At 35.1% G+C, this 18287-nt stretch overlaps 2 protein-coding genes across 16 annotated transcripts; one reads left to right on the top strand and one right to left on the bottom strand.

Annotated features, from left to right (window-relative positions):
• Positions 1–4286: 4286 nt before the first annotated feature.
• LOC113697656 (uncharacterized) lies at positions 4287–8413 on the bottom strand. Of its 15 annotated transcripts, XM_072050103.1 has the most exons (11): positions 8264–8413; positions 8081–8120; positions 7947–7982; positions 7603–7695; positions 7486–7506; positions 7290–7390; positions 6733–6790; positions 6411–6624; positions 6011–6311; positions 5038–5468; positions 4287–4892 (listed from the first exon to the last, which is right to left on the bottom strand). In XM_072050103.1, the coding sequence occupies exons 4-8, from the start codon at positions 7622–7624 to the stop codon at positions 6530–6532; spliced, it is 297 nt and encodes a 98-aa protein (XP_071906204.1). In that variant the 5' UTR covers positions 7625–7695; positions 7947–7982; positions 8081–8120; positions 8264–8413; the 3' UTR covers positions 4287–4892; positions 5038–5468; positions 6011–6311; positions 6411–6529. The 15 variants fall into 15 exon arrangements, 8 of the variants coding, with proteins under 8 accessions (XP_071906204.1, XP_071906189.1, XP_071906196.1 ...); XR_011814706.1 differs by having other exon boundaries at positions 6733–7139; positions 7947–8120; XR_011814705.1 differs by having other exon boundaries at positions 6733–6813; positions 7947–8120.
• Positions 8414–11512: 3099 nt separating this feature from the next.
• Positions 11513–17595, top strand: LOC113697640 (flavonoid 8-hydroxylase 2, chloroplastic-like). The gene is made up of 7 exons (XM_027217305.2): positions 11513–12272; positions 14169–14356; positions 14770–14859; positions 14959–15148; positions 15306–15503; positions 16387–16574; positions 17167–17595. Exons 1-7 carry the CDS (start codon positions 11712–11714, stop codon positions 17420–17422), a joined length of 1671 nt encoding a protein of 556 aa, XP_027073106.1. The 5' UTR covers positions 11513–11711; the 3' UTR covers positions 17423–17595.
• The last annotated feature ends 692 nt before the right edge of the window (positions 17596–18287 follow it).

Here is an 18287-nt window from a genome sequence, read left to right as displayed (position 1 = left end):
AATCACCAGGCAATTTTTTCCTTGAAAGCTACACTGCTTAAAGGTTGATGTCCTGCAAATCCATTCATCATCTTCCTTTTTCTTGAATTAATAATAATGGACTGAGATGTTAGTGACCCTATTTTAAACAAGAAATCAGTTCATCACCTTTGCTTGATTGCAAGAAGTGTTTGCAAAATATATTATTATCAACATCAATTGTCTTGAAATTGCATGCTTCACCATTTCTTCTCATGGATAAGATTGCCAACAAAAACAGGGAGAAAAGGTTTCAAATCTAAATCTTAAACTGGTAGTCGAAATGGGCTCTAAGTCTCAATTCCGTATCATCTATTTCTGTTGAGGTACCAAGTAGCACCTATACTTCAGCATTAATTGAAGAAGGAATTTTTGACCAAAGTGCTTTTTCATAAATAGAGTAGAAACTAGAAACTAAGGGCTATCCGAGCTGTCGGAGGGAAATTTTCATTCTTCAAACCATGCACAACCCAAAAAAAAAAAAAAAAAGTTTTTCCCTAGAGCTACCACTTGAAGGAATTTACAACTTTGAAAGTTACAATGTGTACCTAAGCATGTTCTCAAGCATTAATAGTAATAAATGGTAAGAAAAGTGTGTGGTTAACATGGTTTGAAATCTCTTAATTAGGCATGTCAATGAATAGAGTTTAGGTTGAATTCCTCTGATCCAAATTCACCCATTAAATTTACTTAGACCCATACCCAGATCCAAATGTCCAAAGCCAGACCATTCTAGATCCGGATATCCAATGGATATTCGTTGTATTTTTCTAAATACACTAAAATAAAAATATATTAAAAATATATAGATTTAAAAAAATTATATATATAAACACCATCCAATTTTTATTTTCAAATAATAAAATTAATATTTAAGAAATTGAATGTAATATTATGAACTCAAAAAAATAACTATTATCGACTGCTTCTATTTATTTTTAAAATTCTAATTGTATCTATGTCCAATCTTTTATTTATTTGCCTTTATTTTTTCTCCTTTTTCTGAAAAACTTTGTATTAATTACAATGACAACTAGAATTAGTTTGAAAAAAAGAAAGCAATCATGAAATCTTACCGTATTCGATCCAATGACCATAGAATATTAGAATATTTAATAAATTTATTAAAATATATATAATTTAATTACATATACAAGGGTCTGGAAAGGAAAATTGTAACGTTACAGTCGGACACATCTAGGCCATCCATTGCATATAGAGGGTAACTGACTACCACTTTATTTGGTAAATCACCATCCCCACCTAAATAATCTCCACCTACTCTCTCTGCAATCTATCCCCGCACTCTGATCTTCCCTGGTTGCCCCCTTCTTTCTTCCAGTTCCATTTTCCATCCGATTCCTTTCTTTTTTGAATTATCCTTTGACTAGTGCTAAGCGTGGCCCTGCCCAGATATAGTAATAGTTTGGTTTTGTTGTCTTAGCTGGAAGAATTTGTGGATTTTGGGGGGCCATGCCTGGTGTATGTGAGAATTATGATCAAACCTTGTATTTGTTAGATGGAGTGAATATGGTATTGCACGGAAGGCGGACTAAAATATGAAGCAAATGTTTGACCAGATGGCATAACTATTTCATTACGTTGTGTGCATGAGTGCTAAGTTTCTTTGGTGTGGCCGGCACCGATTATAGTCTTCAGAACATTTGTGATAGCTACGAAGAATGTGTATATTGGCTTGGACGAAAGCTTGATTTTTGTTCTATAAAAGTGGATTGTATCGTGTATTACAATCATTTCATTGTAGTAGTTGAAATTTATTTGTAAGAAAAGTAGTATGTAAATTTGTTATTTAGGTGCAATTAATTTTCAGATTTAGTGTGACGGAGCAAGATGTGTTTGTTAGTCAGTTAAAAGCGCTATCGATGGATGATGGGTTCTTCGATTGATACTCATTGAAAAAAGTTTTATTCGACAGAGTCGTAATTTGGGTCGTAGGTATCAACGTCGAACGAATCAATGACTTGTTTTAGTACATAATTTGGTAAGTATTACATTTTGTTTGCCACTATTTTATTTTTAAATTTTTTTAGGAATTTTCATGATGTTTATTTTGTAAGGTGATACGGTTTAAGCAGTTGCATGTTATAATGACTTTCATGTCTTGAATGAAATTTGACAACTGTATTCGATGTATTATATTGCAAAGCTACTGTTCATCGAGTCCTTATGAATTAGTAAACCAACTGAGAGGTATCTAGTGACACTTACATGATCTATTTCTACAAATTACTACTTACTATAAATTACCATAATCAATAGCATGTTGGAAAAACTAAAGATAGTTTTTAGTTGTAAGAGTACAATTTCATGTCACAAGATCCAACAGCACAAGACTCAAGGATTTCAATAAAATCTTCAATCGAAACTAATTAATCTACCATCCGGCATATAAGTATAAATCATCTAAGATTTGAAACTTAAACACTCATCAGTGTATAGGAAAAGGTATGTCAAGATTTTATGTGCCGGGAAGTTTCATGGATTTTTAGGTCGTTTAATGTTCCTGCTCATAACCTTGCTAAGTATGCTGTTAATCTTTCAGATTCTTGTATACGGAGAAACTCTCCTCCATCTTTTATTTGTTCTGCACTTGTTGCAGATTCGATCTCATGATTAATAAAATTATTCTATTTTTTTATCAAAAAAAAAAGTGTATAGGAAAAGGAGAGCATACAATATCAATTAACTACCAGTAAAAATGTTTACTCTAAACTACTCAATTTACCAACCAATATAATTAAGAACCGGCCAAAATCATATTGAGCTCGAGCTTGACTCGATCATGGAAAGCCAGACTCGAACTTGAGTCGACAAGGTTCACGAGTTGTAGTTTAATTTCTGATTCACGAGCAGCTCGAATTGTCAGCTTGTAACATAGCTCGAATCGAATTTCTGATTCGTGAGCAGCTCGTTAGCTCAAGTTTCTAAAAATTAATGTAACAAAAACAACAAATAATTATTTTTTCTTAATAAATAATAAAATATTAGAAATATATATATGTAATTTTACTATTAAAATAATAAATAAATAAATATATATATATATATATATATATATAGTCGAGTTTTGACTCGAACCGCTCGTTTTCAGCCTACCCCAAACTCCATCCCTAAAAAAAAGGAAAAAAAAAGGATTTATAATCTCTGTAGTCTCTACTACTACTTACCAGTGGCCATGTACTCTTTTTTTTTTTTTTTTCCGGAGACAACAATTGTAATATATCTTAATTCTAATCTATCCTACACTAAGGGGAGGGGGTGGACCTAAGGAGGTCCAAAGATAATTCGGAGGGGACTGAACCACCACCGAACCAAACGGGTGTACTACACACCCACCTGAATTTTTTGAAGCAAATCCACATTTTTTAATGTCAAACCTTGTTTTCCACCTCACCAAGCCTTAAAGGCTTGATGGTGACCATCAGTCCAAAGGCTGGTGGTTGAGTGGCCATGTACTCAAGAGCTACATAACCGTAAGTACCCAACACCCGGGTGGTGACATGGGAATAGTCGTTCACAGGGCCTAATTTGGCCGGTCCAAAATCAGACAGCTTTGCGTTGAAGTCCTGTATACACTTATGCCAGTCCAAAACCCAAAACCTAATTACGTATTATATGCTGCAATAAAGAAGTTAACAAAAAAAAAAAGAAAATGGTTTTCTTTTTCTTTTTTTATTTCTTGACTGTAAATTAAGCCACACCAGCCAACTAGCTAGCTGCCTGCAATTAATTATTCCTAGTTGCTGAAGAAGAATAAGAAGATGTTAAAAATTAGTAGCTAATTAATTAAGGTGGATAATTACCGAATCCAGCAAGATAATTAGAGGCCTTAAAATCCCGGTAGATGACTTGCTTTTCAGTTGCATGCAAGAAAGCAAGTCCTCTGGCCGCTCCTACGTCTTACCAAAATATGTTACAACTTAGTAGAAAATTAGGAGGTGCTCACCGCGCCTACGCGCGGTGTAAATTTCAAAGACGGACATGCCCAGTGTTGCTGAGCAAGCTAATAAGAAACTGTATTGTTGGATGTTTGAAACACAGGTCCATAGGAAACCTCGTCACTATTGCTCGTTCTGGAGAAGCTTCTAAGGCTCCTGAGAGTTCTCATAACTCCCTACAATGTTAACAGGTACACCCGCTGCCATCAGATTTAGCAGTGTATGCTCCAACAAGTAGTTGGTCATTTTAATCTCAAAATTGATGTAGTATAGAGAATCACAACATTCAACTAATAAGTACAATGCAGATCAATCAATTACACCTGATGGAAGATGATATAAATGAAAGTTATATTCAGAATGAAAATCCTCAAACCAAAAGACAATTCTTTAAATGTCTAATAACTTTTAGTACCTACTAGTTGGATTTTGCACCAATTCAGTCCCTCGGGTTCCATAAGAAACACATTTAGTGTCTTAACTTTCCAATATAGAACGATTAATTGACATAAAGCAAGCTAATCATAATTAGGTGAAGCACGCAAGGATGTTTAACTGTTGGCTTTGGAGGTAAACAAACATTACAGGGCAATATATGTTCCAGTCAATGGTTAAAAGCATTAGCTGATCTATGCAATGTAGAAGCCTTTCCACAATGCAGTAGCAGGTTGTCTGTTGATACCTATATATCACATTGCCTCCCAAATAGAGAGCATTGTGCTATGAAATATACGAAAAACATTTAGGCAATTGTGCAGAAAAAATGCCCATTGTCTTCTGTTTAACTGATGCCGAGAGCTAATGTCCACATGCAGTACTAGTTTCCTCTCGCAATTAATATCCAATTTCAGAACAACTATCCATGATATGTCCAAATTGAGAAGTTGATGAATAATGTGTGTTCCCAAAAGTTGACTGACCAAAAAAAAAGGATAATCATTTAATAGAGTAGCATTATTAAAAAGTGCTGAACAATTCGTAGCATCATGCGTAGGGACAATATATTAAGAACTTTGGAATAATCACCAAAAATTAAAAAATTTGATATTACTCCTCATACCTGATTAGACGCTGTTCCACCACTAATACCAGTATTTGCAAGAGCTCCTACACTGTGTTTATTCACATGTACTCAGACTTTTCCATGTTGGAGAAAGACCATGTCATCATCTCCAGGTGTTTCAATTACAGTAGCCAACCTTTTCCCAAGTCCCTTGACATACATTTGCTCACCAGACTGTGGTACATGCAACCTACTGTCCGTATTCCCAATAGAAAGACCATCAGTAGGCTGATGAGCTTCAACAAGGGATCCAATTGCAGACTCTGCTTTCTTCAGCAACAGATTGTACTTATCTGCATCAGCATTTTTAAGTTGGTTCTCAAATTCATGCACTATATCTTAAATTTCCTTCTTCACAGCCTTCAATTCCTGTTGGATCTGTTGGCTCTCCTTGGTCTCAAGAGCTGTCTCACGCCCTTCAAAGTGATCTGCCGCATTTATTTTCTTCAATTTAGGTAGGAAAAATGGAGTAAACAGAAAGTTATGAAGCAAAAGAGGGTGCAAACTGTGAGGTAACAAAGAAGAGTATTCACCACTTTCCACCCCTTTTAAAAGTTGAAGTGAAACAAAAGGGGAAAAATACTCTTGTACATAATATGATGTACTCACCTATATGTAATAGCATGTAGTGTATAAATAAAACACACTTATATAAATGGATACATGTATAGGTTAAGAAATTAAAATAAAAAATGATAGATATCATGGGAAACAGAAGTTGCCAAGAAGAGAGAAAAGCCATTCCTTGCCCACCAATACGAGCGAACACGTTACACTAGGGCTGTATGCAAGTGCTTCAGCTTACTGTGCAACTTATGTGACGATAAACATAAATGAAGGAAGCAGGCTAGATATGGAAATCAGGGACTGCAATAAAATAGGAGAAAAACATTTTCATTGCATATTGTCTCATAACAATTATCTCTTTCCTCAAAGATTAAATATTTACAATCATGCAACTTATGCATACCTCATAATAAATGCTCATAATATCCGAGTGAAGAGATGCAGCTTTATTTGCTTGAATTTCTAATCTACTTCTTTCTTCCATTAGTCACTGGTGCAGCAAATCTTTCTGCATCTGTACCTTCTGTGGGGTCAACTTGTTTATCCATGCTTGGGCACAGTTAATTATCTTCTCATCAAAGCCAATTCTTTTAGCAATGTTTATGGCATTGGATTCCCCTACGCTTCCCCAAATCATCTGGCATTGGATTCTTTTAGCAATGAAGCCTGTCATAGTCCAGTCCACATTCACCAATTGCTGCCACCTTACAAAAATTAAATTGTCGCATTAAGAAAATTGAGGAAGATACACGTATCTAAAGTAATCTTTTCTATGTTCTTCTAAATGCAGCACTTTAGTTTACCTTTTCCTTTCTCAACCCCCTCTTTAGTCAATGAGAGAAGAGACTGAAAATGCTTTTCGGGATCCCCACTCTCATCAAATTCCTGAATCGATCACAAATGTATCCATTCATCCTTATTCTCACACATTCAATAACTTAAGGATGGCATTCAGAAGAGTATCAACAGCCACTTTGCATCTTGTTGGGTGCACATCAACCATGCAAAAAAGTCTTGCTGCAAGGGAAAATGGATTGCCAAGAATATAGGGTATAAGGCGCCAAGCGAGAGACAAATGGCAGAGAAAGATGAAAAATCTAACGAAGGAAAACGTGTCTGGCTAACCATCAGTTTCAGCAATAGCAAGAGCTTCTTTTGATTCCTCTAGAAATCCACCAGTAACCTAGGACAGAAAACGCAAGACAACTAAAGAATCATTTAGCATGATTAATCCCGATTACAGAAGGCAAATAACCAACCTTACCAACAAGAAATAAACCTCTCAGTTCTGTTACTCCAATAAAACGGAATGAATTACAAATCAGCAAATTTTACAAGCTCATCCATCCTCTATGATATTAAAACAAGAGGTTGAACTTCTCCAAAAGTGAAACTTCAAAAGACCCAAAGTTCATATTCTCTCAATTTATTGAGCAAGCCAAACTATCAAACAGCCTGAGTTAATAATACCGTCTATCTAACTACAAATAGAGTTTCATTTTGTGGGACCGCTGATACTCCTTTTCCAACCCCTGAAAAAAAAAGAAAAAAAAAAAACCCTACTAATAGGCTGCAAACTTATCCTTTGCAACAAACTAATAGTAATACCAACCAGAAAAATAGTCGCACGAGACATATCCGTATGAAAAAGATCAAAGTTTTGTTCAGGGATATATACTTACAATAATTCGATCAACACCGGCGCTCCGAGCCCTGCTGAGTACTGCAACAATATCTGCCACATGGTATTTCTTGCCGTTGTATATTCCTTTGAACATACCATCTGTAATTGAGATTCATTTATGCATTAAAAGTAGGTTTACTGAAAAAACTATGTTTCACGGAAAGTGTTTTAGAAAGATTTAAGATTTGACATACCAGTGAGATTGACTGCTATATCTGTTCAAGTTAAAACCCCACAAATACTATATCATTAAACATGATTAAAATGACTCGGTGCCTTATTCAAGACAAATACAGAAAAGGGTTACTTGCCAATCATTCGGATAGTCGTCATTAGTGAAAGTTGGAGTCTTTTTGGGTGTCTGTCTGCCTGAGAGTCCGCTTGAGATGAGATCAACTGGAAGTCTAGAACAGCAAATAAAATTTAATAGAAAATAAAAGAAAATTTAATCAAGGGGCAAAAACAGCATACACAAAATTAAAATGGAGAATGCAGTGGACTTGAGAGACAAACAAAAAACAAAAAACAGAGAGAGATGGAGAGAAGAATATTGACTTGTGTTAAAAAAAATAGCGAAGAGGGGCAAAAGAGCAGAGTAAGATTGATTGATTGAGAAAAGGAAAAGGGAAAACAAAAGGTGAGAGAAAAAATGCACCTTTTGGAGAAAATGCACCTCAGGTTCCAATCAAATCTGCAAAATTGCACAAGAAAGAAATACAAAGGGCATAAAAATGTTCACCTTGTTCTCTCTATTTTGATGGATAAAACGTCGGTTGGCAGCTGGCTCACCTGACCAATCTTTATGAAGGAGAGCAAAACGAAGAAGCAGCTTCGAAGAAATAGAGCAATAAAAGAGAAAATGAGAACCGAACAAAGCAGCTCCTAAAGATAATCATGTAAGAGAGAAGATAGGATGTTGTGCTATAAACAATGATACAAAAAAGGAATGCAAAAATTAAACACATCACTAACCATTAGCACAAGAAGAAAATGCCGGCAACAATGCATAGCTCTACCTGCAGCGGCGGGTTGGACAGAGCAAAGAAACAGCGGTGGGTTGGACAGAGCAAAGAAACTGCTACAGTCCTCCTTTCAATAGCCGTCAACAGTGATAGAGTTATGGTTTTTACAAATACAACCCAAAGGTAAATAGAAATTGACCTCCTGACATGAGCATGAAGAACAAGAAGAAAACAGTAAGAACAAAATGAATTGTTATGACCGGTAAGAAAAATATAATGGAAGGGCAAAATTGTAATACAACTGTCCTTATAGTCAACTGAGCTCAGTTATTACAATGATGACAATCAAGTCCCAACACGGGAACACATATTGGGAAAAGCCGAAACAGAAATGCTGCTAAAGGGGTCCAATCGGATGCAAGGAAAGTGAAGGCATGCAGCATTCATTTGAAAAATACAGTAATAACATTTCCATTCGGAATTTTTGTTTGCACAAACAGGGGCAATCCTCACGTACAAGGACGATCATAAATCGTCCAATAATATTTTGCCACATCACAAAAAAAGAGCTCTCTTGGCACACCTCTACGCATTTAGTACATATGTGTTAATTAATGGTAAAGATGTTAGGATAGTTAAGGGGGGAAAAGAGGAGAAAGACCAACAAGATAAAGACATCAGAGGAAAAGAGGAGGGGAGCGGGAGAAGGAAGGAATTCAGAAGATGAAGTAATGTTTGGGTTATGGATAAATTAGCATTTTTAAAGAAGCGTTTTGTAGTATAGCAAAACTTGTTACGGTAGGTAATTGTAAGTTTGTAGATTACAGTGTCAGTGGTCTTAAACATGACTCTACTACTAATTGTTAATCAAAAACTATTGTAATATAGGTAGATTAATCACAAAATTAAATGCATTTATGTGAATAAAAGAGTAAGGGATAATATCAAAAACCTCCCATGAGGTTTATCTTTATATCATTTAGCACTCATAAGGTTTTAAAAATATCATTTATCTCCTTTACTTTTGTTATTTGTGTAACAAAATTTTTAAAAGCCACTTAATTGCGGTAACCCCAAGACTTTTAAGTCTTGGGAAAGTGGGAGTTCAAGGGTTCAACCCTTGTCTCCCACCAAACTTGCCACTTAATTGTGGCTGCCACCTTCGGGTGGCTTCTTTCGACGGGGTTTTCCGTCCACTCTCCCTTCCCTTAGACTAGGTTATATAACTGTTATCATTGCGATAAAAAAATAACAAAATTTTTAAAAACCCTAAACTACCCATTTTTCTAAATAGAAATGCTTCTTAGGCACTTTCTTTGCTTCAAAAAAAATCATCACCTAAAATGCAATTTCTAGTAGTTCAACCACATCACAAAGTTATAAATAGTCTATAAAAATATAAATTTTAAATATGAAAAGGATGTTTGTAAATAAATACGCTAGCATTAATTCAACTCTATATGCTCAAAATTGATTTCTTATGAATCTTATTTTTTGTTTAACCTCTTCTCAACTGCAGACTCAAGCCTTTGAGTTGTACTAAATCATTATAAAGATCAATTCAAAATAAACAAAAAAAATCATACTGCCACTCTATCACAATCATAAAAAGTAAAAGATAAGCAAAATTTAATTTACTATAATTTATAAATAAAAAATTGCATAATCATCCAAAAAAAAAAAGTAAGAGAGAGTGTTGGAAAAAGGGGAAATAAAAGAAAGTGACTTTTCTTTCTTTTTTTTTTAAAAAAAAATTTTTGAGCTCCATTCATTAGACATGTGAATTATGTATCAAGCGAGGATTAACAAAGTTATTTTGTTACGGGAGGTAAGTGATATTTTTAAAACATAAGAGTCATTTAAGTTACATTGGGAGAAACCTAAGAAGGGGAAGTTTCTGATATTATCCCGCAGAGTAATTTGGACTTTGATTGTGTAACAGAATGGTCCCAACTCCCAATCTTCGGTAAATATTCATGGTACGTGTCACACTTGAAGCCAAAAGTTGGACCTGGCTTCAAATAAATTTCAAGCATGAGATGAGATGAGATGAACCCTGCCCCTGTTACACAACTTACAAGACAAGACCACACCTTTATGCTCCTTATGCTAAACAGCTAAAGCCAAGAGTTGAACAATGACATAGTAACCGTTTTTCTTGGAGTTTCTGCGTTAATCTTCCAGCTAAACTGAAGTACCAGTTAATTACAAGTACTTCCCTCCAACAGAATTGAGGCAACCGCTGTGCTTGATCAATTTGGTAAAAGATAATTTGAACTTTACATAATGATTAGTCATAAAATTTTGGGATAATTTCAGAAATCTTCCCTGAGATTTCTGATAATTTCACTGAGCTCCCATGGGGTTTGAAAAATTATACATACCTCCCTTATCATTTAAAATGACAATTTTATCCTTAAATATGTTAATAAAATTCTCTTATTTGGCATGCTTATACTTAGAATAAGTTTTAAAATTATTTTTTCATTCTTTTTCGTTCTTATTCCTTTTTTTAAAAAAATTTTCGCCAATAAAATTGTAAAACTACCACTATTGCCTCTAGATTTCTGAATTAATTTTATCTATAATCCAATATTTTTGCTGATCTTTGTTTTCTATCTTTTGGTATTAAAATTAACAATAAATCAAAAAGAAATGGCACAAAAGCACTACTAAATTATGATAATCCCACTACTCCAAAATTTTATAAATTTTAAATGAATTATTTCAACATTTTTTTCTATCTTATAAATCTAAATCCATAATAAATTACCATAAAAAATATCATATCATAGTAATAAAATTATTATTATAGCTGTTTGTCAAATAGTAGATATAGACATGAAAAATTTGGTACTTTTTCCTTATAATTATATTAAATAATCTTATAAGTGTATAGGAAAATAAATTAAAACTCATCCTACAAGGGCATTTTTGGGTATTCATTTAAAATATTATCCAAGTCAATATTATTTTAAAATTTTATTATTAAAACTATCAAATCAACGAAGATGAGTGTAATTTTCTGAAATTATCCCTAGAACTTTTCCATATGGACCCCAATTGGATTTTACTTTGTTGTTAGAAACTAAAACATTTTTCTCCAAATTGACCAAATACATTTTTCACATGCTTGATAAGTCTTGCAATTTCTCAAATAAATAATAATGTGGCCAAGTTTTTGAAGATTTTTCCCACCTTTCAGCTTTTTACAGCTGATGCACCCAAAATTAGTTTCAATGATGGGGGTGATGCGCCTCATCCACAAAGTTTTGCGCCCCCCCTTTCAGTCTTTATCTGGAAGTTCGTACTATCCCCACAAGCCAAAAACCACACACAACACACACACTCAGGTCCGTCTTCAGCTGTGTATACTGTATACATGCATGAAGATAACCTCTGTTTGAAACCTGCGGGAGTCAGGACACTGACAAACTACTGCCATTAAAGAAGCTGCAATGGTAACTTTGACAGCTACTTCCCTTTCATCATCATCATCGCCCCTTAATTTGATCACAAGAAGACCCTTTGGAACAAAGATTAAAAATCCAATCTTGCATAATTCGTTTAGCTATCAACACCCCACCAATTCACATCTCCCTTCATATCAGTTCAAGAAAGCAAAATTCGAGCTTTCCACGGCCATCTCTTCCACTGATACCGTGCCAGCGGCTGATCAATCATCCAAAGACGCTTCGTTTGGTCAACAAACTGAGACTTCAGAAAAAGATGAGAAATTTGATTGGTATGCACAATGGTATCCACTGATGCCTGTTTGTGATCTTGACAAAAGGAGGCCACTTGGGAAGAAAGTGATGGGAATTGATATTGTTGTGTGGTGGGATAGGAATGAGAATGAGTGGAAGGTGTTTGATGATACTTGTCCTCATAGGTTGGCTCCTTTGTCTGAAGGAAGGATTGATCAGTGGGGCAGGTTGCAGTGTGTTTATCATGGTTGGTGCTTTGGTGGTTCTGGCGATTGCCAGTTCATTCCACAAGCACCACGAGATGGTCCTCCGGTAATTGAAATTGCTAACAAGTTCATTTTCATGATTGTGAATTATGTGAAGTATGCGTCTTTCTTATCCGCTAGTTCTCCTTTTCGATGCATTGATCTTCAGTCAGTGTCATTGTTGCTGTTTGCTACACTCATATTTGTTTAATCACTGTGCAAGTCACATGCTTTCCTTTTGCCTTATCCTCTGTTATATCTAAATTTTTAGTAACTTTCTTGAGAGCAAATTATCCGTATAGCCAATGAACTTTTGGAATCGTCGAATTTTAATCACTGAACTATTGAAAGTCTGATTTTAACCATTGAACTATTTAAAGTTTAGATTCCGGACCATTCCGTTAGATTTAATCATTAACTATGCCCTTTTCTTTTGTCTCGTGAATCGTGCGATCACTTGTATCTATCATGTTTAACGATGAAATCTAACGGAATGACCTAAAATCTAAACTTGAGATAGTTCAATGGCCAAAACCAAACTTTTAATAGTTCAATGATCAAAACTCGATGATTCCAAAAGTTTGGTGGCCGTCCAGATAATTTGCTCTTTCTTGAAGAATGTAGTAGCTGAAAGATTAAAGCTATTATAGCACATAAATGACAATAGTGAAGGTAGGACCGTTATCAATAGCAGACTAGCTGTGGAAAGCCAATTTTTTGACATATATAATCAAGTTTGGAAGAAAGCTCCAAAGTTTTATATGCCTATTTGAATAGCACAAGATTGACTTTGAATTTGTACATAGGCAGATATTCATCACTAGCACTGAAGCAGGCAAAACACTCTAGATATGATGGAAACTTCTCAAGTATAATGCACACTTTACCTAGCCATTGCAAGAAGTTATTTGTGTCTTATTCGGATACAACGATAACTTGTTGGTGGCATTTAAGGCGAGGATCATTGAATGGGGATATTCAATTTTAACTGACAATTAGTCATATGAATTTCGGATTCCTCCACCAGAAATTACCCAGAAACTTTATATGCAAACCATGAGCTACAAATCTGAATCTAGCAGAGGAAGTGGATGAGAATTCAGTGAAATTGGATTGGTGAAATTTTTATTTGATGTAGGCTTGATCTTTATGATAGAATGGCCATAGTGTCTTTTATACCTTAGGATTAGATGATGGAATCCAATTTAAAATATTTAATAACTTCCACATCTAATACACTTGTAAGCTTTCACATACATACATATCTACTCTGAACTCGAGGCCCTTTGTAGATAGGGAATCAAGAATAGCTGGGGGAAAGAAGCAGAACTCATTTGACCAAACTCACTGAAAATTTTCAGGTTTTAGTAGTCTGCCTACTGTCTGGTTATTTCAATACGACATTTCCGCTTGTTTTTACCTTTTCGTACTCAAAATCTCCTCGTTTAAAGAGTAAAAGAACTTTAAGTGTTCATCAGCCATTATCTCGTTTAAAGAGTAAAAAGAACTTTAAGTGTTCATCAGCCATTATGAACTTGAAATCTACAAAAAATTTTGCCACTTCTCTTTTTCCATTTTTTTTTCAATTAATTCTCCACCAAGGCTCTATGAGAAGATGCATAATATTCTGATAAGCGATTTTTCTTTATCTACCAATCAAGCTTGGCTTGGTTCAAAACTTGAATTACCTCTATGTTGGACAGTTATTCAATGAATATTGTTTCCAGTTGTTGTGAACATCTTTTATGCAATACTAAATTTAGAAATTTTGAATATTGCCAATAGCTTTCTACTGTTTAAGTATGACAGTTTGGAGCTTCATTCTGATACTTGATGCTATGGAAATGCATTTGCTTACTTTGTTGTACATAGCAGATAAATCATGTCTAAGCATGCAAACCTTGCCATTTCCAATGTACCTAAACCAAAGCATGATGGATTGACATTTTGCTTGGAAGTTCAGATCCATACTTCTAGCAAAGCATGTGTAGCTGCATATCCAAGTTGTGTGCAAAATGGCATTCTTTGGTTTTGGCCTAATGCTGATAACCGGTACAAAGACATATTTTCGAAGGAAAAGCCTCCATACATCCCGGAAATTGATGATCCATCCTTTACCAGTCGGATGATCACTAGAGATATACAATATGGGTAAGCAATTAGTTGCCCCCTTTATTATAGTTTTTGTGGTTGTTGTTGTTCCACGCTCATACTAGGCAAATCTTCATTTGCACTCTAATCACATTGAAAAGGCTGCTATCTCTATGGAATGCTAAACTAAATTGCTTTCACTGTTACTTGTGTCGGTATTCAATACATGCTCTGGGTAATGCAAAGGAAAAAGAAAGAAATTCATTAGCTTCCTTCAAGAAGGGTGAGAAAAATGCGGGAAAAATCAATAAAGAGAAATAGGTAAAACTCAAAAGATGGTAAAACTAAAAGGTTTTGGTTCTTGTGTTCATGTTATGAAGTGTAATAAGAAAAACAGAAAAAGTGATTGAAAAGTTATGTCAAATAATGTTTGTTTTATTCTTAAGTTGCTTCTGATAGCCAAGCATTTACAGGTACGAGGTTCTGATTGAAAATCTTATGGACCCTTCTCATGTTCCGTATGCACATTATGGCATAATGAGAGCCCCACAGCCCTCAAAGAGATAAGAGCCTTTACCTTATAATTTGAGAATGTTTGCTGTTCCTAACCTTTTTTATGGGTTCCAAATTACTAATAGTTTCTTTTCTGCATTTTCCTGCACTGTTAAGGTTGACAGGGAAGGAGGCAGACCACTTGAGATAAGGGTAAAGACATTAGACAAAAAGGGTTTCACTGCAAAATCATCGACAATTTCAGATAACATATTTATTCCACCTTGTGTTTTTTATTCCTCCGGGTCATTAGGAGGCAATCCAGATAATATATCTGCTTCACCAGCTGGAACCACAGAGGTAATTGATTGGTAATATTGAAGTTAGTCATTGTTTCTTAATTATTTCTTTTCTATAATATCTACCTTGTTTCTTAATTATTTCTTTTCTATAATATCTACCTATCGTTGTATAATTGTCCATTTATAGCATTCATATAAGGGATAACTATATGCAGAATCCATCCACACCTAAGCCGGTGAAGAAGATACTTTTGGTGTTCCTGTGTATTCCAGTTAGCCCAGGCAATAGCAGATTGATATTTACCTCACCAAGGAATTTTGGCGTCTGGATAGATCGTATTGTTCCGCGCTGGATATTTCATCTGAACCAAAATCTAGTTCTAGATTCAGATTTATATCTTCTCCATGTGGAGGTACTCCCTGGAACTTTTCCTCTTCTCTTTTCTACAACAGGGGTCCATGTACATGTCCAAATCTTCAGTCATGGTAATTTGAACATCAGAATGTCATGGTTGCAACTCTATATTGAAATTTTCAATTCTCCAAAGAAAATCTAGAGCATAAGGGCCATTATGATGAAATGAGAACGTGCATGGTGGCAAATACATATGAGCTGTGTATTCTGGAGTACATGATTACTAGAATATTACGTTTTAGTCATATTGGAAGAGTTTTGAGGCTGCATAGCACTATCAGAAGCTTTTAGGACCAATGATCCTACTTTTGACATATTATGCTGAACAGTCTTAACAATTATGCTGGACAATATTAACAACTAAAGGAACTCATTCTCTAGAAAATTACCTTTGTGTTCAATGTGAACTTTTAAATGCACACCAACTTAACCAGTTTAAGCACCAAAAACAAAAAATTAAATTATCATTTTGGTGTTAGCGTATTCAAAGAACTGTAATTAAGAGATGATAGCCAAACACAAATTTTGATCAAACAACTGTAGTGTGATACTGCATAATATTCACTTGGTGTCTTTTTTTTCAAGCATGAGGCTGCAAGGCCAGAACTGCAGGACTTGAACGGTGATAATAAATTGGATGGCCACAAACATTAGCCTTTGCAACGACACAAATAAAACATATCCAGAATTGAAAAGAAAAGGAAAATATGATAGAGTTCATAGCTAGGGTTTCTGTGCAGACCATCCACCATTTAAGGTTTCCTAAGCTTGGGTATCATGTCCTCTATCATATTTCTATCTGGAAACATGTCAAACTTTGTAAATCTTCGCGAAAAGTAGTAGCCTGATTTACTAATTATTGTGTTCATTCTATTCTTTAGGAGCGGAAGATAAAGGAATTTGGGTCCTTAAACTGGCATAAAGCTTGCTTTGTTCCCACAAAGGCAGATGCCCTTGTGGTGGGCTTCAGAAGGTGGTTAAACAAGTATAGCAATGGTCAAATTGACTGGGGAACAAAGTACACTGGATCTCTCCCACCCACTCCGCCAAGAGAGCAGCTTATGGACAGGTACATCACTTCCAGTTTCAGTGAAATATTGGCCTTTTCTTCTTTTTATTTGTGTTGATAGAAACAGTAGAGATGATCACTCTTCCATACAGAAACTTCAAAATAAGTTTCTGTAACCCAACGTTCCATGTCGTGCTACATGCAAAATACAAGCTTATATAGGTAAAAAGCTCTAAGAAATTCTTAAATTTCAACTTTATTTCATTCCTAATCCAGTCTTTGATCTGTTCACCCCCCCCCCCCCCCAACAACCCACACACCAAAAAAAAAAACCCCTGTACTGTCTCTCTGGAGGACCAAAGTTTGGCAGCTAGGATGGTTGTAAGACGGAAAGGAACTATATGTTGAAAGGAACTATGGAGCCAATCTTAAGACCAATTGGTCAGGAATCAAGAATGCTTTCGATTGCTTGGTTGAAAGACCAAGTGTTCTTCGTTTCTTTATTTACTAGATAACATGCATGTTCTTTATCAACCTGAGACATTGTTCTTATCTTCATGTTCTCTTCAGAATATGTGACGTACAATAGACTTAGAAAAGTTTACCCAACAAGGAATATTTTTCATGATTACATGTTGACCTATTCCTTCAGGTACTGGAGTCATACAGTCAGCTGCAGTAGTTGCAATCTAGCATATAAAGGGCTCAATGCACTAGAGATTGTGTTGCAAGTCTTCTCTCTTGCTTCAATTGGAATTGTTGCTGCTGCAAAACAGGGTGCACTATCCGCAGCAGCAAGAAGCACTCTGGTCTCAGTAGCTATTATCAGCTTTTTGGTTTCCAAGTGGTTATCCCACTTTGTTTACAAGAACTTCCATTTTCATGACTACGATCACGCATCGCGCTGAGATACATCTGTCAGCTACTTAACCAGAGTTTTAGATGAAAGAGATGACAGGAAAAATATTCATCAGTGTCTTTGTACATATATCACTTAGAAGCATTTAGATACATAATTCTATGTACACACATTCACATAGAGTCTGGTACAGACATTAATAAGAAAGACTAAAGGTTTTTATATCATCCTGTAATTTAATTTCTAAATTATATGGCTATACGTTGTGCAGAATTTCCTCTACCAGAATCATGCAACAGAACAAGGAAAGGACGATGGTCCAAACATTATGAGTATTATGCATATAATGGATGTGCATAATACTGAGTTAAAATGGAATAGAACCGTAGTTGGAATATGCAATTTCCATAATGGGAGTTATGCTATCCATCAAGAAGATAATCTTGTTTTCATTAGTATGACATTGGATAAGATAGATTTCTTGGAACATTACCATACATGCATGATTTTCTTCCAAACATAATAAGCTATAAAAGCTTGCAAACCTTTTTTTTTGTTCAAGTATGTCATGGTTTAGCAGGTAATCTAGCACACAAGGCATAGATTAGAACTATGACTTGTCTCACTTAACTTTTTAGTATGTCTTAATCTTTTACTCAAAAATCAACATCACTTGTCATTTTAACTATGTTCATATTTCTCTAGCCCCAAATGTGGGGGTTTTTGGGACATTGCGTACCGTTCTAGTCACAGACACAAGGCGTCTTGAACTTGCTTAGACAAAATCACTAAAGATTATAAACTTTAGTTCAACATTAACACAGACATCACTAATAATAATAACGTGCATTGCCATTTATGCAGTCTATAATGTTGGAACGCAGAGTATAAAGTTGGAATTGGTGGCCATATAT

Source organism: Coffea arabica, chromosome 1e, assembly GCF_036785885.1.
Source record: "Coffea arabica cultivar ET-39 chromosome 1e, Coffea Arabica ET-39 HiFi, whole genome shotgun sequence".
Taxonomy (NCBI): Eukaryota; Viridiplantae; Streptophyta; class Magnoliopsida; order Gentianales; family Rubiaceae; genus Coffea; species Coffea arabica.
This window is presented reverse-complemented; position numbering and strand designations above follow the sequence as displayed.

Bases quoted from the DNA above. Each gene is read 5' to 3' on its own strand.
- LOC113697656 (XM_072050088.1), bottom strand. From the start codon at position 7,624: ATGACGACTATCCGAATGATTG. The intron at 7,507-7,602 runs GCAAGTAACCCT...TAACTTGAACAG, and splicing joins GACGACTATCCGAATGATTG to ATATAGCAGTCAATCTCACT. The intron at 7,391-7,485 runs GTATGTCAAATC...TCTCAATTACAG, and splicing joins TATAGCAGTCAATCTCACTG to ATGGTATGTTCAAAGGAATA.
- LOC113697640 (XM_027217305.2), top strand. From the start codon at position 11,712: ATGGTAACTTTGACAGCTACTTCCCTTTCATCATCATCATCGCCCCTT. The intron at 12,273-14,168 runs GTAATTGAAATT...TTGGAAGTTCAG, and splicing joins CACCACGAGATGGTCCTCCG to ATCCATACTTCTAGCAAAGC. The intron at 14,357-14,769 runs GTAAGCAATTAG...AAGCATTTACAG, and splicing joins ACTAGAGATATACAATATGG to GTACGAGGTTCTGATTGAAA.